The 22,761-nt window shown below is 40.7% G+C and overlaps 2 protein-coding genes and 1 non-coding gene across 3 annotated transcripts; all 3 read left to right on the top strand.

The window, feature by feature from the left end:
* Window positions 1-249: 249 nt before the first annotated feature.
* Window positions 250-20,176, top strand: LOC146485196 (hydroxyacyl-coenzyme A dehydrogenase, mitochondrial-like). Its single transcript, XM_085103609.1, has 9 exons — window positions 250-491; window positions 2,280-2,408; window positions 3,014-3,171; window positions 4,675-4,801; window positions 5,636-5,725; window positions 6,999-7,071; window positions 8,256-8,303; window positions 17,726-17,794; window positions 18,628-20,176. Exons 1-9 carry the CDS (start codon window positions 312-314, stop codon window positions 18,744-18,746), a joined length of 993 nt encoding a protein of 330 aa, XP_084959735.1. The 5' UTR covers window positions 250-311; the 3' UTR covers window positions 18,747-20,176.
* Window positions 9,534-9,662, top strand: LOC146485198 (U11 spliceosomal RNA). Its single transcript, XR_014863465.1, has one exon. It is a non-coding gene; the product is annotated as a U11 spliceosomal RNA (small nuclear RNA).
* On the top strand, window positions 12,362-15,317 carry LOC146485197 (uncharacterized). Its single transcript, XM_085103588.1, has one exon. The coding sequence runs from the start codon at window positions 12,693-12,695 to the stop codon at window positions 14,604-14,606; it is 1,914 nt and encodes a 637-aa protein (XP_084959714.1). The 5' UTR covers window positions 12,362-12,692; the 3' UTR covers window positions 14,607-15,317.
* Window positions 20,177-22,761: the final 2,585 nt, after the last annotated feature.

The following is a 22,761-nucleotide window of genomic DNA, read 5'->3' as shown; positions in this document are numbered from 1 at the left end:
CCCACAAAGTTAGCGCTAAAATGCACGGGACTTCGCTCTTAAACGGAAGTCCTTTGTGAGTTGCCTTGTCATCAGAATAAATCCTTTGTTTATTTTCTGTTCTCCGATTTCTAATCAAGTTAAAGATTGTTTCACAAAACCTTTGGACTTTGCTCGTACGTAGCCACGTATACATGTAACAAATTTTATGTAACTTTCTGTTTGCATTCTTGGGTGACCTGTGCAGCGGGATTTGTGTCCAGTCCTTTCTACATTCGTTCACTTCCATTCAGGGCTCAAAAAGTTCGTGACTTGCGGCTTGTCCCTAAAAGATGGCTTCTCTTTTCCACTACACGACCTCTAAATTGGCATTTTCTCAACTTCTGAGATCTCCATCACTGGGGAAAAACGTGGCTGCGATTTCGGCGTTTTTTAGCACTTCTTCTTGCCGCAGCGCGATAAAAAATGTCATGGTTGTTGGCAGTGGTCTAATGGGCGCTGGAATTGTTCAGGTTTGCGAGCTGATTAAGTTTAAGCGTTAGCTGATGTTGTGTAAAATAGCTCCTGTGAATGTTCTTTTTCCAAGTAATAATTTTAACAAAAAGGAACGCATTCATTATGGTCAAATCAGATTCCATATAAAAATTTTAAAAGCTTAATATTAGCTCAAGCTTATAACCTTAAGCTTATCAATTTAAGGGGGTCAACCTTCACTACAGATGTATATTTGTTGCTAAGGGATTTTTATGGATGATGTGTGCTGTGCGCTGTTTTTGCAGAATTTTGTGCCACTAGATTTGTGAAATGCACAAGAGTTAACCAAGTTAAGTTTATAAAAATCATTGTTACACACCATGCCAAAGATATGCCAAGAATTTCAAACTTCCACGCCAAGCAGACGCTGAAGCACCTATGCCAGGAAAATATTAGGCTGACCACTTCTAATTCCAACCCCCGGAGAGAATCCTGGTAGTAAACAGTTTGTTTGAACTGTGGAAGTTTTCAAAAGCCTGGGTAATTTTTTGTTGCCATTACGTCTATGAGTGAATCTAAAGCCAGTCATTACACTGCTTTATGGCAAAGACCATGATTGTACTCCAGTATGCCGAGTGATTTGAAAAACCTGTGCCAAAGATCTTTGGCGTGAGCCACATAAAAACTAAATGTGGCCTGGTTTACACATGAAGTCCTCGATGGCATGTTAGAAAGAAAACTCCCAAAACTTAAATTATAGGGGATAGATTTCAAATTGATTTCACAAATTGGTGACAATCCAGCCTTAGTCATACTCGGAGTGAAAGTAAAATTTTACCATATTTTCTATAAGGAATGAAAATGGTTCCCCATGATTGACAATTGTTGGCACTGTTTGCAATGTCCAATGGTGGTTAAGATTGTTCACTAGCTATCAAACATAAATACCCCGCTTTGCTTTGACAAAGGCTAATGCTCAAAAGGTCGGCACTCGAATGATAATCTCTCCTCCATGGCCAAATTACCTCAATTTACTATGTTGTTATTAATAAAAGTAACTACAGATACATGTACATTAAGCAGTAATTGTTATTGTTATTGTTATTGTTATTGTTATTGTTATTGTTATTGTTATTGTTATTGTTATTGTTATTGTTATTGTTATTGTTATTATTATAAAATGGCAGTAAAAACTTCTGGATGCCCAGATTACCTAAACAATGATTGGGCGGCCAGCCATAGCCAATCAATGCAACGACCAAAGTCCATACAATTAAACTCCGAACTTCCAATCATAAAAATCCTAGTAATTTAATTCTAAAACTATTTACCATCCATAAAATCCTCAATCTAAATACTAAAAGTTCTGTTCATCGTGATGAAAACACTTAAAAAATAAATAAAAATAAAAGTATAATAAAACACCTAATGTCCATTATTTTAAAAGCTTAAAGCACCTGGCAATGTTGAGTGAGCTTGTGATAACTGATTTCTGTATCTGCAGAGCTATTGTGTCGCTTTTATCTCCCACTAGCTCTTTAAGTGCCTTCGTGACATCTCTTGAATAACCTCCGAGTACATCCACAATAATATTGAACTGTCTCACACAATATTCAGGATATCTCTGCTCAAGCTCCCAGCGCAATGGCCCGTACTTTGTTGTCTTCTCAGCATCTTTCTCCTCCCTGTTTTCAACCCAAGGGCAGCTCATCTCTATCACCGATACTTTCTTATTTCCTTGTCCACGATGGTGGCGTTGATCCTATTCGCCTTTACGTGCGTATTATTATTATTATTATTATTATTATTATTATTGACTTGTTTAGGTTGCAGCAGCCACAAATCATCAGGTGACGATGGTCGATCAGACAAATGCAATCTTGACAAAATCCTTGAGGTCCATTGAGAAGAACTTGGGCAGAGTTGCAAAGAAAAAGTTTCAAGATGATACTGAGGTGGGTGGCTTTCATCTTTTAGCATGACCTAGTGACTTTTTTTTTTTTCGACAAACAGCAATCTGACTGGATATCACAAGTTTCCTTGCCAAGCTCACTTGTACTTGTATTAAAGCCAGCTAGCTTTTTCAGAGTGTGGCTGTGTCACTGCCTGAAAAAAATTCATCTTTTACTGAAAGATATGTCATCATAAATCATCTTAGTTTACCACAGTAATTTCTTTAATATTTAATAGATTAAGAAGATTTGGAAGGAGAAGCTAGCAGGGCCCAATTGTACAAAGCCTGATTTAGCTAATCCTGGATTAACGAAACTTTGACTCAAGTTTAATTGCTCATCAACAAAGATTCTTCCAAAAAATTTTCGGGCCCTCATTTTTGACTAAGACTTTTTTTTACCTTTAGCTTGAAATTAGGCTTAAACCCATTTAACAGGTGATGATGAAAACCTCGATTAACTTTTAATCGTGGATTAGCATTAATCGGCTTTCGAACAACCAGCTCCAGTTTATCAGAAGTCACTTGGGGCTTTTTTCCAGGCACCCCTTCATTTACAATATTATTTTAGCTAATAAATATATTCATTTGATACTTTCTGGTTTACAGGGTGCAAACAAGTTTGTTGCTGATGCTCTGTCTAGAATAACAATTACAACAGAGCCCGGTACCGCCATTGCTGATACAGATCTCTTGATAGAGGCCATTGTGGAAAACATGCGTGTCAAACACAAGCTCTTTACTGATCTCGACAAGGCGGCACCCAGGTAATGGTTTAATGTGACCAACTGGTCATCATGAATGAACAGACTTGCTAAGAATTGATTATTTGAAGGGCTTTGAGCAAGAAGGTGACATGTCCTTTTTGGGTTTGAAATTTATACTGCTGGCAGTCCCTTTCTAGAAAGTTGAGAGGATGCGTGAAATAACCGACAACTGGAGCGAACGAACGGAGGGTGACTCCCAGTCTCTTCTCATTTTTTCTCCTCAGTCCAATCTCGCTGCACTGTGCACTTTCAGCTTTTTCGCGCAGCTATTTTGCCCGCCTTCTCAACTATCCAGAAAAGGACTGCTAGCAGTCTATTTGAAATTCAACACGCTCCAAATCAAGACTTAGATTAGTTGACCTTAATGCTTATATTCAAATAATTAGCTTATTACATTTCCTAATTAAAGCTTGTCTGAGCAATTCAAACGAAAGAGTTGTTGATGTTTGGATGGGATTCCTATTGTTTATGCTAAAACAGACAAGAACGCAAACAATGAAACCTCTCTTTTTAACTTTAGTAGCTTTTAATGAGTTTTAGGGAAAAATAATAAATAAATCCAGTTATTCTTAAAGCCCTAAAGCATATGACATTTTTGTCCAGATCCAGGAAGTCTTGACTTACAAAGTCAATGTCCATGTTCGATATACCATTTAAAAGCTACTGATGGGTGTATCTCTTAACTGATATACTCATAAAAGAGAAAAGTTATGGCTTTGAGATAAATGGGTTTAAAACATAAAAATTTAAAAGTTCAAAAATGGTGCCAATCCTTGTGTATATTAGGTATACCCCTAAACTATACATGTACATAGCTTATTAAATGCAGTTCTCAACATGTTCATTAATGTGAGAGATGTCTTAAGACACACAACTGCTGAGGGGAAAAGTTGAAAAGTTATGTGGCTGATCAACCTGATACCACATATGGGAGGGGGCTATACATTTTCATCCTTTTAATAAGTAGATCTTGGCACTCTTGACCATCTTGGCGTCATTAATTCATAGAAATCGATCAAATATTGACAGACTTTATGGCAATATCATGAGCGGATCCAAGGGGGGGGGGGGGGGATCCAAACTTTGATTCAGAAGCACTGTTGAAACCTTTTTTGCAGCAAATTACTTATCCCCCACACCTTCGAGTCCCTCCCCCTGGAGATACATGGATGCTATCTTGACATAGATAAGCCCTGAGGTCAAAAACAACATGTTTATTCAGAACATGTGCTTCTTCCATGTATTTATAATTATTCAGTCTGTGCATGCCAAAATAGAGCTAACTTGAAACAATTTACTGTCTAATATGTACAAATGCCCTCTTGCTCCAAGTCCGTCATTATTTAATACTCGTCCACTATTTTAAACCCAAACATTCAGGAAATTTTAGAAAAGAAAAAGAAAACTTATTAACAACTCTGTGTACAGTTGGTGAAATACTGTGAAGAAGCTGGTTTCCTGGCATATTAAAGTAGACTCAAAACAACCTTATAATTTTTTCAGTCATGCCATCTTTGTGTCCAACACATCTTCATTGCCAATAAGAGAGATTGCCAGTGTCACAAAAAGAAAGGACAAGTTTGGTGGACTTCACTTCTTCAATCCTGTCCCTTTGATGAAACTGGTGGAGGTATGCTCTAAATGATTATTTTAAATGGCCTTGATTTGGATTTCTTTTAGCCACTATAACATGGTATTACACATGCCTAAACAATCTCAATTCAAGTTTTCTATGCAAAACCATGATATAGTGGCTTCAAGTCCTGCTTTAAGGATGGTACCTACTAATACCAAAGTATTTTGTGCGGTTTATTACTGTACATGGAAAAAGCAGATCTCAGCGAGAGCTATTGAAATCCAAAAAGAACATTGGGGGTAACGACCCATTTTTTAGAGATAATTATTTTGGCAACAAATTATTGTTCTAAAAAGCAGTAATTAAAAATACAAAGCAGTGTGTGGTTTTTTTTTTTTTTTTTTTTTTTTTCTAAATTGAAGCTTTGTTATCTCTGAAGACTGCATGGTTTCCCCCAATTTTCTTTTTGGATACCATTTAAGTATAGTTAGTATTGCTTTCTCCGCATAGTTTTAAAGCGCGCAAAAATATCCCTGTATTAGTAGGCACAACCCATAGGAAACCCTTCTCGAGATACGCAGAACGTATGTGCAGTAACAAATAAAGTAATGTAGGCACCTTCCTTAAAAGATATTCAATCCTTGCCATACAAAAGAGCTGTCCACATGGTAGTTCAGCTGTAACCCAGTTTTGCACTCATGTTCACTTGGTCGTTATTTCATTAATATGTTCTTGTTGACCATTGAATGCTTGGTCCACATTACAATTAAAGAAGTTTCCTCATGCTTTAATACTTCAGGTTACAATGCTATGGACAAAGACTTCTTTGCCCATTCATCTGGTCGATCCACAAAAATAGTTTTTTTTAATTATTTTTCTTGTTTGTAGGTTATTCGCATTCCAGAAACAACAGACGAGACATTTGATGCCTTGTTCCAGTTTAGCAAAGAACTTGGCAAAGTACCCGTGGCTTGTAAGGTATGTCAGCCGATTTGAATCCTGCTGGGGCATAGGGCAAAGAGAACGGAAAGCAGAAAGCAAAGCAAGTGGAGCAGAGTGAGTCAAACACAGTCTGGGCCTCAAACCGAGCTTGATTTTTTTCTTTGCCCTATACCCCACTCGGGAGTTTACAGTGAGGCTTTTGACATTACACATTAGGTAAATTCAGCCTTTTCTGAACACAGGAACTGTTTCTGACTTGTTTTTATCAGTATGGTGTTGGTGGTAATTTCAAGGTCATAATACTGAGGATAGCGGAGGGGGGTGGGCTTATTGAAGAAGAGCATAAAGGGGTGGGTGCTCAATCTAGGAAATGTTTATGTATTTGAAGGGCTGAGAGTAAAGCCATCTATAGTCTGGTACCCAAAGTCCCCAGTCTCTTTTGGCCAGTGGTTGGTCGCCAAGAGAGACTTTGGGGTACATGTATTGCAATTTTATTACCGCAAGATTTCTGTGGCAAAGCAATGCAAGCCATTATGGGGCAGCCAATCAGAAAAATTTTTTTTTTTCAAATTCTCTAGAGTCTCTCCTGGCGACCAACCACTGGCCAAAGAGCCTGAGGATTAAACCATCTCACAAAATGTGAATTTTAGGATGATTTTTCGTTTTTCTGTAAAATATGTGAATTTTTGCATGCGGCCTTCAGTTTAATCCAAGAACATCACTCTGTGTTTTTTCACTACAAAGCGTCTGTTTTTCAGCTTTTTACTTTTCTTTCGCTAACTCAATATTTTGGCCTTGTGTTTTTAATTAAAAACTAGGCATTAAGCAGTAGAGAAAAACACAGCGATGCTCTCAGGCTAAATTGAAGGCCAGATGCAAAAATCCAGATACTTGAGAAAAACGAAAAATCACCCAAACTTCAACATAATAATGCTTAATATTTTAAATAAATGTAATTTAAAATTTATGTGTATGACACTGACTTGTAAAACGTTAAAAACCAAACGTTTATAAAAACTTAACAAGACGTTTCGGCTGAAAATCTTCAGCCTTCGTCTGTTTAAAAAATGACAAATATGCAAACGCTTATCTAACGGTTCACAGTCAATCACGACGCGTAACGAACGATCACCATCTAATGCACAAATTGACATGTGTGAATGTATCATCACTAATGCAGTTAGCCTTTCATTATTATTTAAACATCTTATGAACTACATAATCATGTCAGATTACAAGTTGCAATGTAAGCTGTTTGATCTGCAGTATTTTGTTTATAGATTATAATGTGTCTTTTGTTCCTTTACAGGATACCCCTGGTTTTATTGTAAATCGTTTGCTTGTTCCATATATCATGGAGGCCATCAGGATGCTTGAGAGAGGTATGAAGGAAAATGAGAGCTGAACATGTAGTATGGTCTCCAGCTCAGTGTTAGAATCATGATTGCCAATCACATCATAATTGCATAGCCAAACTTACACTGACTCTCTTGTGCAAGGCAAAATCTCATAAAACTCCAAAGATAATTGTCCAAATAAAACTGAGGGCATAGTTATGGAGTGTGTTCATGGCAGCCATTTTGGAGGAGCCAAATAATAAAAGATATTTGCATAAAAATAAAATTTATTTCCCAAAGGAAAATCATTCTTTTGTTTTGCTCCTCCAATATGGCCGCCGTGAACACACTCTATAAATGTAATGTGTTTTATATACCCGCACGTATCACATACTTTAGTCTCATGGCAGTTTACATCTAGTTCTTCTGCGGGGTGAGATCAGATATCAGCATGTAAAGACGCCACTGGCAGCCGCTGTCAGTCCATATTTTGATCTTGCCCACCCACCTAACCCACGAATGAATGTGGAAGACAGATGAAATCAGAGAGAGAGAGAGAGATCGGGATGGGCCTTTGTGGAACTTTAGGTCATCTTTTGTTTTTTTCTCGGATTTGCCTCAGGTTGTCAGAATTGCAAAATGAGGCACTCTGTTTTAAATAGGGTATAAAAATTGAAGGGTTTTATGGATGCAAGAACCTCTTACTAAAAGAGAACTGAAACCCTACAGAGGTCGTCTCCTTATTAAATTATGCTTGATCCCTCGCGTGAACTATTCATGGGAAAAGTCTTTGTAACCAGTACCCACGTGTCCCCCCTCCCCCCCCCCCCCCCCCGGGCCGCGTGTACAAGGACTTGCACGCTCGTATGAACCGACCTTAAATTCTGAGCCCGGATTCTATTTTATTTCACATAGACACTCCAAAACGTTGCCCAACTGATCAGTTTGAAATGCAGGCCGTAAATTAGCTTTACAACCGTGAAGTTTTCTACCCATAAGAGCTTTCAATGTTTACGGCTTTCTATCAATCGTGTTGGGAATTTTAATGTGTTTCTCATAGACACTCCAAAACGTTGCCTAATTGGTCAGTTTTAAAAAACAGGCCACAAATTAGCTGAACAAGGAGTTTCACTCCTATAACTGAGAGATTTAATTTTCACAGCTTCGTGTAAATCTTGTTGGGAATTCAGTTCAATTGGTGACAAGTTCATATCGTTACATTATTTTAGGGGATGCCACAGCCAAGGACATAGATACAGCCATGAAACTTGGAGCAGGTTAGAGTCTTTCTTACTTCTTAAACTGATTCAGTTTCCCTGCTTCAACCCGTTTACTCCCGAGCCACCCTTGACTGCCCGTGAAGGACGTGGCGTGCGTTTATTGAAACTCCCGGAATCATTTCAGCCCCGAAAAACCATTCGACGTGCACAGCGTTCATTTATACTGGAAATTCGACTTTTAGTAATTTTGAAAGCGAAAACGTTGAAAACTTTACAAAACACGAGAAAGCACATTGAACTAGTTTGAACAAAAATCTACCTCCAATTCGATTGAAAATGGATTTGAAAAACTTTTTGATTTTGAAAGCTCTTCTCGCGTTTTGAGAAACGGAAATTTTAACGACCAATGCTACTTATGATAATCAGCCGATGCAGTGGGGCAAGTCTTGAAAATTGTGCGCCAATGAAAGTGATTCTGTGAATGAGGTTAGGTAGTTACACAAAAAAAGCAAGGAATTTTTCATGGAAAATGCGTAAGGATGTGGCCTTCTCAAATAACGCTATTTCTTGTTAAGAATTTGCTCTTTCCCTAACCGGCTCAGGCTAATTTTCTTCCATCACCAGTAACGTCTGCTCGATGGCTAACACGCCAGCCAAAAGGGGGGGGAAAAGCGGAAAATAAAAGCAACGAAACTGAGCACAAAAAATGGAAAACCGTTCCGATTGAAGTTTTCTGGTTAAAAACTCTAAAAATCTTGAATTGTGCGCTCGCCCGTAATCATTTCCAAAAACGGCCATAAATTGAAAGAAACGCGTTCTTTCTCTTCTGCAAAGCGCATTTTTTGATGATTTAGTTGCAATTTTCTAAAGTGACGAGCAGAAAAAACCCTTTGTTGCTAGAAAATGTTTTTTTTTTTTTTTCCGTGACCTCTGTTAGTGAATGAGTCAATTGGGCCGTAGGGGCACTTTAAGAGGCCCAGAGCATGCCCCTCCAATCCCGTTGTCAATCAGCCATTTTTACCGCTGGAGCCTATATCTTTAAGTCCTGTCCCTGTAATTCTTCACAACACTGAAACGCTTGTTGACCTTGTCACGACTACAGTTACTTTTGCAAAAGAAAATTGCGTCAACTTTTATGAGGAGTTCAATTACGTAGCGTTTATGGTTCGAATAGCCCTGTTACAAGAATTCATAACCTAAGTAGATTACGCATGCGCAGTACAATTATTGTCCCACAATGATGACACAGACGTCGTTTAATTTAAAACACTCGCGGTTATGATTCGATAAAAGGGTCTTTGCCGTCATTGGCACGTGAGACCTACTGGGCTTGCGCGGAATCGCCATCAAGAGATTTCGGAGGCATAATCTTTGGATTATAGAGGCAGTTGGTAGCCGTTTAGCACCGACGCCCGCAAAACATTTGTTGTAGAGCTGTGAATGATTGTTGAGAATTGGCGTTCTGTTGTTCCGTTGTTAAGGCTACAACTGTAATGAATAAATTTTTGCACAAGCTGCATTGTGCCAGTATTTTCGACCGCAAATCAAGGTACACTCAATTTTTCTCTCTCTCCGGCTAGACCTCGTTTAGTTCGAACGCCGGAGTACAGAATCGCGATCTTTTGAAATCGTGACTACAAAAGGGACGAAAGCGACGATAAGATTGTTGTAACCTAATGGGGAAGTACAAAACAACGTTTAGGCTCGATAAAGAGCTTGTGTCTGCGAAAAGGAGAATAGAGAAGTTTGAGGCTATAGTGAGAACCGCAGCCTCGAGAAGAATCGACCTTCAACAAGAGTTTCGTGTGTCGAAAACGTTTCAGCGTTTAGAACTTTCTTGCACGAAGTCTTTGCAGAAAGAGAATCGATTGCAAGAGGAGATTTCTCTTTGTGATGATAAAACATGTAGATTAGAAGCACAGGTTCTGTCGTTTCAGCACAAAGCGACGGCTTTGGAAAGAGCGCTTCAGGATTTAGAAGATAAGAAGACGGCTCTTGAACAACAAGTTTTGAAAACGGAGGAGAGAAATAATGCCATAGAAATTACTCTTGAAAACATACAGCAACAAACAAGCTGTCTTGATAAAGGAGATGCGGAATTAAGGACGGTCATTATCGAGTATGAGTCGAAGAACAGAATACTTCAGTACGAGAAGACATTTTTAGAAGAAGAGTTGACGAAGGTACGAGCGGAGATTTTCACGCGCAAAAGCCACATAAATAAATTTATCAGGGATAAGGCGGAATTGTCGACTGGATTAAGCGAAGGGAAGAGATATGATGCGAGATGTGACCAGGAGAACGCTAATGGTCTTAATTTTACTCGAATTCTAGTAATGAGGGAATCTATCAGAAGGAAATCGAATTGTCCTGTGAGGAAAGTGAGACGAAGAACACTGATGAACATAGCGATTACCTTAGAGTATTGAACAACTCAAGGAACTTAAGATACGGCGGATATCAAGACAAGTTAATACAGAATAAGAAGAATTTGTGGGCAGAATCAAGAGAAACGAGGAAAAATGGTGAAAGAGATGAGCACGAGGACACTAAGAACCTTTGTGTGCGTTCTGAGACATCTACAAGTTTTTCCGACCCTGAAGGAGAGGAAATGGCGCAAACTAAATTCGAATCATCGAGTGAATTAAGCGAGACGAGGAAATTCAACCAAGAGAACAATGAAACCGTTAAAAGTTTTCAAGCATTTAAACGTTTGCCCGACGGTGAAAATCATACAAAGAAAGACCAGAATAAAACGGAATTTTTGAGTAAATTGAGCGACACGAAGAAAGATGAAGAGGAAAGCGTCCAAAAGAAAGATTACACCCTTGAAGTGTTTCACACGTATAACAGCTTTTCCGACCATGACAGTCGCGAAGAAAAATCTCAGGATGGAACGGAGTTTTCGAGTGAGTTGGGTGGAACGAAGAAAGAAGTTGAGAGAAGCGACCAAGGAAACGCTGGCACTTTTCGGATGTTTAATGCGTCAAGAGATTTGAATGACGAGTTAGAAATTCTTGAACAAAAAACTCAGAAAGGTAGTTTTCTCTTTGAGACTCACCATGAAAATTCTGGAGATGACAGCGGGAAATTTCAGGGGTTGACCGCAGATGTGTCAAATAAATGTGCCACCTGCCAGAGCGAGGAAGATTTTTTAGAAGAAGATCTGATGACATTAAGAGCAAAGATAGCATTATTGGAAAGTTATATTAACCAGTTAATCCAGGAAAAGACCGAACTGTTAGCTGAATTGAACAAGACAAAGGAAAATGCTCAAAAAGATGGTCAGAGGATTACTAATTCTTGTCCTCCCAATTTGTACGCAACCGACGATGAACTTTACGAAGGAAGAACTCAGAAATGTCTGCTTTTTCTTCAGACTCACAAGGAAAACTGTGGAGATGAAATCGGCTGCAAACTTCAACATTTCGCCTCAGAGTTGGAAAGAAAATTTACCGCTTGCAAAAATGAGGGAAAATCTTTTGAGGGGGAGCTGACGAAATTACGAGCAAACTGGCTTTCCACGCTTGAACGCCTCGTAAATGAATTAACCCGGGATAAGACTGGATTGTTTGCCGAAATAGGTGAAACGAAGGAAAGTGTTAAGACAGGTGTTCAACGGAATGTGGACGTGCTTCACTGTTTGAATACACCAAGAAGTTTTATCGACGATCAAAATCGCGAAGAAGCGACTCCGAAAGGTCAAGTTTTTGAGAATTATGGAGACGAAATCCGCAAACTTTGGGAGGTCGCCGCAGATTTACAAGCAAAATATGCCACCTGTAAAATTGAACTGGCAAAACAACAGGCGCTGATATCCGGAATAATTTCTCGCGAGGAAGCCGAAACGCGCGCGAACTTCAGCTCAAACTCGATTTAAGTCGTGTGGAAATTGAAAGGCGTGACGTGATGATAAAAACACTCGCCGAAGACAAAACAAAGCTTGAAAGTATTATTCAGGAATTTGCTCTTAATGAACGGCAAAAATGCAGCTCTTGTGATGCAGAGTATGAAGAAATAGTATCTCTTCGTGCGAGGATAAAGAAAGGAACACGCAAAGAAAGATGATCTAAACAAGCGGGATTTGGATAAAACATATCAACAACAGGATCAACAGTTGCCGGAGGTAATTGTACAGGAGCGCGACGGACAAACAATTGAAGTGCCAGGGTATAATTCCTTTGCACTAAAGAATACAGCCACTCTGGTTGACAAAAGAAACAAAAACAGCCGGCACGATTATGCAAAACAGGAGGAATTTGTGAACGCAGGTGGATCCATTTAGCAAGACTAAGGGGAAAAAGAGAAGGACTCTTTGAACTTCTTTGCAAAGTCATTCGTGGAAGAAACAGAACGAATCATCTCCCAGGAAACAGGTAGAGACTGCAAACATCCCTGGCCAGTCGGCCGCCGACGGGCAATTCAACGTAGGTCTGAAACGCGCCAATGAGAAAGCGGGGTTCGAGTGAGAAAGATCACTGTCAGATATACAGAGAACACCGCGATTATTGTCACGGAGAAAAGGCCCTTGTGACCACGATGGCGACAGAAGAAAGTGTTGATCAAGTGGAAAGTGATTTGGATCGAAACTCCACGAACTTGAACGGTAAATGCGAAAATCATCAACCCGATGACGATGAAGAGAAACTGGAGAATTCAAAAGATGCCAACGAAACTGGCGTCTGCGCTGCAGTGATTGAGTCTCGGGAACAGAGCACAGATATTGTTGTTGTTTCAAACCGTAACGAAAAGCTATCCACAGGTGAAGAGGTAGCAAATGGCCGTGCAAGTCCTACGGCAGCGCAAGACGAAAACGGAACTGACACCATGATAAGCGCACAACCTGCTTCAGATACCGTCTCGTCGCTCGGATCCCAAGAGACTGACAGTCCTTGTGTTGATTCGTTTGGCAACGAAAAAGCGTCCGCTGACGACAGTGAATTGAACGGTGATCCAAACCCTGCTCCAGAGCATCAAGAGAATGGGTTTGATGCTGATTTAGCGAACGCGAGCCTTGTTGAAGATGATCCGTCGGCGCTGAGGAGGCGAAAAGATTCACTTCAACAGTTATGCGATGTATTGATGGAGGAGAGAGATCGAGCGACGAGTACCCTGAAAGACAAGGACGGCGAGGTTTTGCGATTAAGAAAGCGTATATTGGAGCACGAGCAAGAGAAAGGGAGCTTAAAAAGTGAGCTAGCGAAGGCCCTTGGACGTACGGATCTCGCCGAGAAAGAGATGGTCAACGCAAAAGAAGAAAATGCAAAACTGGGAGCTGAGATCGTGAGGTTAACAAAGCGGATTGAAGAGCTAGAAGCGGAGAATTTTGATTTGAAATGTCAACTCGATAAGGCGCGGGAACATCAACACGCGGAGGAAAACGGCACTCCGGCTAATTCAGAAAATGTCACATCATTGCGAGTGGAAGAGCTCCAAGAAAAACCCGATTCTGTTGATGTATTTGCAAGTGATAGCGGAGGAGATGAATATCAACATCAAGACGGACCTAAACGCGCCGAGGCGACCAGCGTGGTTGATACTAAAGAGAGCGAGGCTGGCGAGAGCGAAGAGGCGAAAAGGAAAAGGGAAAGAACATCACAACGCAGCGCGCCAAATTTTTACCGCCACTCTTTCGCCGGCAGCCTTCCGCGACCCTTCCATAGTTTTGAGCTGCCGCGTCAGAGCTCGCGAGAGGGCTACAAAGAAAGATCAGGGTCGTTTCATTCGGACGCAAGCGGCGAGAGCGCAGATTCTGAGAGTGGGAGCGTACCAAGCTTCATGAGGAGGGCAGAAAAACCCACCTTCCTCAAATCTGGATTTAGCCCCGTGCAGTTCAATTACCAACCACTGCCTGAGAGTATATCAGCGCACAGGCGCGAGAGCTGGGACGCGGTGCGGCATGCATCTATGATGAGAGCAAGGGGAGGTAGCTTAAACATGACGCATTCTGTTCCGTCTGATGGGCAAATGAGCGAGGGTGACAGTGCTGCAAGAAATCACGAACCTTTGGAAGGTTTGTCACACGAGCAGCAGGCGAATGAATTAAACTCCGCGCAAGATGATCTAGATGGAGGGTATGGAAAACGCGAAGGCGAAACAGAAAAGTATGGTGACGTTTTGCAGCTTTCTGCGGAACCTTCGTCAAATACTGCAGAATACTCAGAAAATTCAAAGAATTCCGAAGATTCTAATTCAGACCCCACCGCAAGCAACGCGAATGTTCTACAGCAGAAGAATGGTCTTGTGGAATCGAGCGATGATCGATCTCAAGTAAACGCCGAGGAAGAGGGGAAAAGAGAGACAGTTTCTAACTTAGTGAACGCTTGGAATAATAGGACAGCAGAGGTGTTCGATGTTTAGGTGCCCAACCGAATAGGATCCATTAACCCGTCTTAACTTTCAAAGGTCATCTTTAAGAAATGCTCAATTTCACTTTTGAAAAAACTGCTGCTCTTTAGCTTTTATTTTAATATCCACGCCTTAGGTTTACATCCAGAGACATAAAGGTGCGAACTACGCACAATAAACATTAAAATAGCTCCAAAAGAAAGTACCGCTGAATAGCTTTGATTTGGGTGACCACAATTAGACTTAATTTTCCAATTTGACTTTAGGATTAAAAGGTTTATAGAGATGTAATCAGTGACGCTATCGCTATCGTGACACACTCAGTCCTGCAATGACAATTCTCGTTTTTGATTCCTCCGCCGGAAAGATCCTGAACCTTCATGGGTTATCGCGCGGAGCATTTTTATTACGAAACACGAAACGAGGCACGTTCAGAAAAATTTGCGGGCCAAGGAATACATCACGCGTGACAAATTATGCAAAGTTCTTGCAATTTTGTCATCAGTTTGTGAATTTGTTCAAGAAGGAAACCGTTTTGTCAACAAACTTCTTGAATTTGTGCCCTAGAGCTCACAGAGCTTTGTTTGGCCAAATCATGTTTCATATCGTTGATACATCTGAGTAAAAGAATTTGGGCTAATATTGATAAGTTGATATTAGAGTGTTTATGTCAGTGTGTGCTAAATATAAGAGACTTAAAAAAATTGTTAATGTACAGACTGACCCGACTCTGTTTTTGCTCATGCTCTTCTTTAAGGAATGTTATTTTTGTATTCGATTACCTTTATGCAAAATTTTAATTGGTCGCTTTGAAAGTCATAATGAATATAGTGAGCTTGGTAAAAACAAATGATTAAGTGTATTCGCCGACACAATGGAGTTACGTCAATCAGAACAAAGTCCTTTTCATTGCTGGCCGATAAAGTGGTTTCTTCAGGAATTTTTTAAAACATCAATCTCTTTCGCGTCACGCGGGGTGCACTCGCGCGGAACACGAGCTTGAGCTCTCGCGATGACGGACCACTGTCCCCAGATCGTACTCTTTCCCTTCACCTCATGTAGTATATTTTCTCCTTCGCACGCAATCTATTTTTTCTTCTTCATTTTCCATAGCCTGAAAGCCGGCCTGGAACAGGCAAACGTATCAGCAGTCCGTTCGCCCCAACCCACTGTGCGTATATGTGCCCCGAGGACCGAGGAGTGGGATTTGGGGAGGGGCTTAAGGGTGAAATGATCTCACTGGGGCCGATTCAATTCTTCCCCCCCCTCCCCCTCCCCTAGCCTGCGAACGGAAATACGTCTACGTTCGGAGACTACCCCTCCCCCCATACAATGTTGATGAACAAAGTCAGTCTGTGTGTGTGATATCTACAACATTGAACCAGGGGTGGGGTGAGAGGGGTGACAGCAAAGATGTTGACGCTTTTGAGACAAAGTATAAGTGCGGAAAAATTCATAAAGAATCAAGTGTTCCTAACGCGATTGGCCAGGTATGCCACCATTGAACCAAGCGTGAAAATTTTGGCAAAACTGACCAGGCCATAGGGTACAGAACTGCGACAGTTCAAATACTTGGGGTTCGCTGTTGCGGTGTCTTGAAAAAGAAAAATAATAATAATAATAATAATCCTGTAGCTGAGGCTAATCGAGGCAGGTCCTACTTACACGTCATTTGTCGATATGAAAAAAAGTTATTCACAGATATAGAGATTACGCAAAGCAGACGACTTCACAGAAATTGGTCACCGGAATACAATCAAATGAAATCAAAGATTTTAAAGTTCCTATTGGTCTTTAAGATCGTATATAACGTGAACTGCCCGGCATCAATTAGATCAGAGATACAGGGTAGAGATTTCAAATACTCTAGACTTTTCGATAAATGTGATACAGCACGAGAATAAACAGTTTTCCTAGAGAGATAAGGAAGCTGAGTACCTTGTCTAACTTTAAGGTTTACATTTTTAGATATTTTATGGAACTCGATAAACTGAAGAACCATTTATGTAGGATATTTTAGTCTCTTTACAGCATATTTTCTTAGCGACTTTTACAAGATATTATAATACTGATCGCCACTGAGTTGATACCAGTGAATCTTTTTAGATTCATCTGATACTGATGGGTCAAAGTCAAAGACCCTATGCCAAAATGGCTGACATTTTAATATTCTTTTGTCTGCATTAAAATAAGCCTCATTAGCCTCGCTCTTGAGTACATTTTACCTTGGCCGAGGCTAGTGAGGCTAATTTGAATACGTTTCAAAAAATGTCAGCCATTTTTGCATTGGGTATATTTATTTATTTATTTATTTATTTATTTATTTATTTATTTGTTTGTTTATTTATTATTTATAAATATGTGAGCGCTGAACAGTCCTATTTCAGAAATCTCCTCATCCCACTCTATACAACCTGCAAACCAACCCCAAGCCACGGGCGGCGACGGCGCGTATTAAATTTTTCAACCTTTTGTTGAGTCGCTCATTCGAGGGCGGCGGGAAGGATGGCTTCTTATAAAAACTCGCTAAAGAAACAGCATTTCGGGGTGAAACAAAACTCGTAATTTTTAAAGATGATGTCAAAAACAAAAAGCTCAGTTTAAAATGTCAGTGACAGTCTCCACTTGTTTCCGAGCAATATCGTTTCACATTCAGTTTTTGCTCAACCTTCTTCGAATAAGCGCCGCTCTAGAAACGCAAGTGCTGGTAACCGCCGCGTTCTTGTTGAGGTTTTCGGCGCTTAGTCGCTTATTACTAAATTTTGCTCTCATGATGGACGCTTTTTCAAGGGTATCGCTGAATTTTTTTTAATTAGATTCGGTGGATCTCGCTTTTGCCTGTGGTATTTTGTTGGTAATTCAACGGGTGGGGCTGTACGAGCGTTGTTAGCCCCCCCCCCCCCCCCTTACCCGCCCATCCCCGTAGGAGCCAGTCAGTTATACTTTATTTATTCAACGTAAATTCTTCAGGACGTACAAATATAAAAAAAATATACACGTATAGTGTTCTCTGTAGGACTCTGTCGCCACTCAGACGTCCCTGAACCCCTTCTCTCAAGTGTTACAGATCTTATCATCATATATTCATTCTCTATTTTCAATACCTTCACTCTCTGTTCATTCTCGGCCAGGTTATCCAATGGGCCCTCTGGAACTTGCAGATTATGTGGGATTGGATACGACCAAGTTTATCATCGATGGTATGTACATAAAGCGTCTCTTCTTGCGCCTCAATCCCTCTTGGTAGAAAGCACTCGACTTGGTTTACAATTCCCCTCCATAAGACTCGTAGACATTCGCATTCTTTTGCTTTTCAGAAGTGGTGAATCAGAGAATTAATACTGCAGTGAAACTTAGCATGCGTTCGATCATCGATTAACCCTATAGTGGCGTTTTCTTCAAAATTGAAGCTTTATTATCTCTGAAAAATGCAGGGTTACCCCTTATTTTCTTTTTGGATACCAAGAGCACTTGCTAAGTTCTGCTTTCTCCGCATAGTTTTAAACCGAGCAAAAATATCCTTGTATGAGTAGGCACCACTCATAGGAAAACCCGAGTATCTCGAGATGCGCAGAACGTATGCGCAGTAACAAAAGTAGGCACCGTCCTTTATGAATGAATGTTTATTTCCCACAATTATAAGTAACATAATAAGTACATAGTGCAATTTACATTGAAGTCGGGAGGAAGACTAAAGAAACCCTTGCGGGCTTTTACAAAGTAGTCCCCCTTTGATTCAAATTACATTTTTAAGCTAAATCAATCAGGATATCAGGTTTGGTGTACAAATGACAGTAATAATAAAAGGTGCAAGTAAAATTATGTAAGTTAACGCCTATATCATAATCATTGAAAGAGAAGGAATTGCTTCATTTTCTTTTTGAAAACATGTATAGAAAGAGATCGTTTTATTTCTAGAGGTCTTTAAGGTCTCCGTTTGCCTTATTTGGACGACTTTTGCCTGCTAGCAACTCGGTAAAGTGTGTTATCTTTCTTTTCTTTATTTCATTTTTTGTTCTTATTCATTTTCCAGGTTGGCATGAGAAGTACCCGGATATGGAGCTCTTCAAACCGAGCGAGATCTTAAAGGATCTTGTAGCACGTGACAAGCTGGGGAGGAAGGCTGGGGAGGGTTTCTACAAATATGACTAGGACCCAGGTTTCGAGTGAACTCGCGGAAATGTCTTGTGCAACACCAACTATGAGCTCCTATAAACAGGATCACAGCGCGACACGCAAAACAGTGACCATGTCTCATTGATTCGCATACGTTCGTGTGATTGACTTTCGCCTCCTTCTTTAACCTTTAACCCCTAATGTCAAAGAGCAAATTCTCCTATCTTGTCCACATACTTTTCTTATAAAAGCACTGGGGAGATGTTATTAAAATATCAAGAAAATTCACCTTGGGTGATCATGCCCTTAATTCCCATGACCTCAGGGGTTGAATGAGCATTGATATTACAAGGAGAAATTTGATGCTGATCACTGTTAGGGCTTAAAGGCAACGCCCTTCCTATCATCCACTACAGTTCTGTCACATCATTCCACGATCTCTATCAAGCTGTTTCTTTCTCAGTGGATTTCAATAGCCCTTGATAAGATCTGCTTTTCCCGCCTAGTTATAAACCGCGTAAAAATGCATTCGTTTTAGTAGGCACCGTCCTCAAGAAAGCAGAATTTCGCTTACTTATGCGAAATAGCAAGAGGAGGCAAACCTTAAGAAATTCTCCAACTCGAAAGTATGCGAGTTATTTAACAGTGGTTACGGATTTGCGTGTCGCGTTGTAAGGTCGTCCAGAAATACCGCAAACGTAAGATTTACATCGCTTTGCATCGTCTTTTCCAGGCGTTGAGATTGTAAGGTGCAAGGGCCCGTTTCTGGTAAGGCCGACAACTAACCATGCCTGATGAATAGTTTTTCAAATCCGTTTGTTATCGATCCGTCTGTTAACGAATGCCCTTCGCTTTAACCAAGGGCTATCGCTCGAAACGTTAGCTTTGTATCTCTTTACGGTCGCCAATTTAACTTATAAATTCAGTTGATAAAACCGTCCAAACACTCGTTCCTCAAAACAGGTGCATTCTTTGTTGATTTTGAAACTTTTAATACAGTTTTGACTGAAAACAATGGGCAATTGCAAGTTATTACTATTGACTACCACACGCCGATAAAGAAATTGAATTTGAAAATATATATCTATCTTGCTCGTTAAGTTATCGGGTCTTTCAAGAAATGGGGCGCTTAGGAAGGCCAACAAAAGTATTCCGAACGGTAATAAGGGGAAGGAGCTGTTGAGTAAGCCACGCACATTTCGCACATCGCTATGAATACCGTGCCGTCTTTTCTTTGTTCCTTGTAATCTGAACGCCAGGAAGAGGCTACGTTTTGCAAGCTATCACACAATTGTTGAAGGCGATACTGTACTTGTAAAATTCAACCTTGATTGTAGAGTTTTAAACCAGCTTTCGTAGATAAGCTGAAGCTTGTTGAAATAATATATGCTCTTTAAGAGAGCTTTGTGACTGGAAAAGGGTGTTATTTTTTGGACGAATGAGCATGCCCGAGTACTTACGTATGGTTTTCGTGTGGCGTCGTGCCTCCTTCGGTATTTCCCGAGATTATCTTTTTCCGACGATCCAATAGACCCTTTTCCAAAATGGCGGCCGAAAATTCAAATAAGTTAAAATTAAAAACGTATACCAGCACTAGAAAGAGTACTTTTACTTTAGTAACCCTGCAGAGTTTTGGCATATCAGGTTTAATATCAGCTGAGAAAATGTAACTTGAAAAATGAAAAATTTACAGACGTTTGTATGACTGGGGGTATGACGTATACCCCAGGTATAACGTCTGTAAATTTTTCAAATTTCATCTTACATTTCTTAAGCTGATATAACACCTAATACGCTGAAACTTTGCAAGGTCAGTGCTGGTATCAGTTTTTCATTCAGTTCAATTTTAACTCATTCAAATCTGTTACCGCCATTTTGGAGAAGGGTCTGGAATCCCTTTGAACCCGAATAGGTTTTTTGCATTTCCCGTTCTCCAATAGAGCCTATTCGTATCCTCGGTTTAAACTGGAACTAACTTGCACACGAGGCGTAAACGGGAGAATCTTTTACCAAGGATAAGTAAGTCTACGTCTAGTCTCCTACGCAGCCGTTTTAGGCTCGTCACGCAACGCTCCCCCCCTTGTGCGTGACGAGCCTAAAAACGGCTGCGTAGGAGACTAGTCTACGTCACGAATAACCAGTTTCTCCAAGAATGAAATGACCATTCGAATTCCTCTTTGTTGAATCTTGAAGATTTCCCTGTAAATCTTTCCGAAAAAGGCGCATTAAATTGAAAAAGAAATTCAAAATACTTGGGAAACAATTGTCATTTTTGAAAAAGAAAAATTCATAGCTTTGTACCGTCAATAAACTAGGGAAATTTGGTTGCTATACCGGTAGTCAGTATAAGTCGTATACGGAAAATGCAACGGCCTGGTATGCATGACATATCACACAAGTGAATAGTACTTTTCGCGCGCGCTGATTGGCTAGCTCGGAGGTGATTAGCCAAGTACTCAGTTCACCTCCGAGCAGCCGAAGAGAAACAAGATGGCATCCCATTTCGCCACGGTTACTTAGAGGAAATTATTTCCAGAGGTAAATCAGTAGTGGGGACAAGGAAACAGTCGATAAGGGCGAGAAAAAATTCGTCGAAGAAATTTCCTTCCCTGCTGTTTTTCGTCGAATTTTTTCTCGCCCGTTTCGACTATTTTCGCGTTCCCACTATCAGTATCTGTCCCTGGGTTTCCAAGGATGATACACTTGTACCAGGATTCCGAATACATACGTTTAGTGGTTATTGCACAGTCGTTTTACACCAGTGTCCTTTTGCATCAGTATGTCTCCATACACGTGATGTATACCGACTCATACCAACTATTTTTGTATTGCGAGCGGTTCGCTCAGTTGGTAGAGTACCGGACTACCGTGCTGGAGATCGTGGGTTCAAACCCCGGCCGGACCAACACCCAGGGTCTTTAAATATCTTAGTAGAAAGTGCTGCCTTTGTAATGACATCTGCAAATGGTTAGACTTTCTAGTCTTCTCGTATAAAGACGATAAACCGTAAGTCCCGTCTCACAACACTTGTTCCTAATAATAATATGTGGGACGTTAAAGAACCCTTGGAACTGTTCGAAAAGAGTAGGGCGTAGAGTTTCCGGTGTCATGGTCTTTCTGATTAGAGCCGTCATTGGTCTGGGTGCATGGGGCTGAGATCATATATGGCCAGCGGCGCCTTCTATGTGCTGACGTCCGATCTCACCCTCTGGCCGGTTCTTCCGCAATTCAGCTACTAGCTGTTGTTCATTGACCCTGAAAAGCCCCAAGGGGAGTGGTCAATTACATATACATTTCGTGCGGTGATGATTCATAAAAATCGATCGAAAGCTCTACTGTCGCTCTAGTTGTCTTGACCACCTCCGGTTGAACCCTTGTGACGGGGGCTTGACCTGGGTTAACTCCCGACAGCCTCGTAGAATCGCAAAGAACGCCAAGATTCAATAAGAAAGAAACGCTATGGTATCGCGGTCTATCAGACTCCCGGAGGGGGGGGGGGGCACTCTCCTAAATTCTTGGTGGGGGTGTGCCGCCCGGGTCTTCAAATCCCGACCCTATTTCAGACCTAAACATGCCATTTTCCACACCCGTTTTCAGACCTGACCTCTAAAATTCATACCCGTTTTCAGACCTGATAATTATGCATCAGTGCCGAACGGAAGTTGACTCAAGGAGTAAAAGTAAGCTGGAATGACATAGTTTATCTATTTCTTTTTCTCGCTATCAGTTAGTCGTTCCAGTTACGTACTGAGAAGAAAAATATGTTTGTAAGCTTTCGTAAATGTTCCCCGCCCCAAAAACTCGACCCGATTTCAGACCGTAATTGTCAAAATCTATACCCGTTTTCAGACCAAAACGGCTCAAAAACCAAACCCTTTGGGGCGGCACATACCTGTATACATTATATAAGGGAGTACCCCCCCCCCCCCCCCCGGGATCAGACTTTTGTCCGTCCCCTCGCCCAATTTTAAATCCGTATTCAATGGTGAATACAAAATACAGTAAAGTACTTGACAACATTCAAGATTTTAACATCACTTTTAACAACGGC

The sequence above is a fragment of the Pavona decussata genome, unplaced genomic scaffold, assembly GCF_977016875.1.
Source record: "Pavona decussata unplaced genomic scaffold, jaPavDecu1.1 SCAFFOLD_27, whole genome shotgun sequence".
In the NCBI taxonomy this organism is placed as follows: Eukaryota; Metazoa; Cnidaria; class Anthozoa; order Scleractinia; family Agariciidae; genus Pavona; species Pavona decussata.
The sequence above is the reverse complement of the archived record's forward strand: the minus strand, read 5'-3'. Positions and strand labels throughout refer to the sequence as shown.

Excerpts from the sequence above, each read along its gene's own strand:
- LOC146485196 (XM_085103609.1), top strand. The coding sequence starts at position 312 with ATGGCTTCTCTTTTCCACTACACGACCTCTAAATTGGCATTTTCTCAA. Across the intron at positions 5,726-6,998 it reads AAGTACCCGTGGCTTGTAAG|GATACCCCTGGTTTTATTGT; the intron begins GTATGTCAGCCG and ends GTTCCTTTACAG. Across the intron at positions 7,072-8,255 it reads CATCAGGATGCTTGAGAGAG|GGGATGCCACAGCCAAGGAC; the intron begins GTATGAAGGAAA and ends ACATTATTTTAG.
- LOC146485197 (XM_085103588.1), top strand. The coding sequence starts at position 12,693 with ATGAGAAAGCGGGGTTCGAGTGAGAAAGATCACTGTCAGATATACAGA.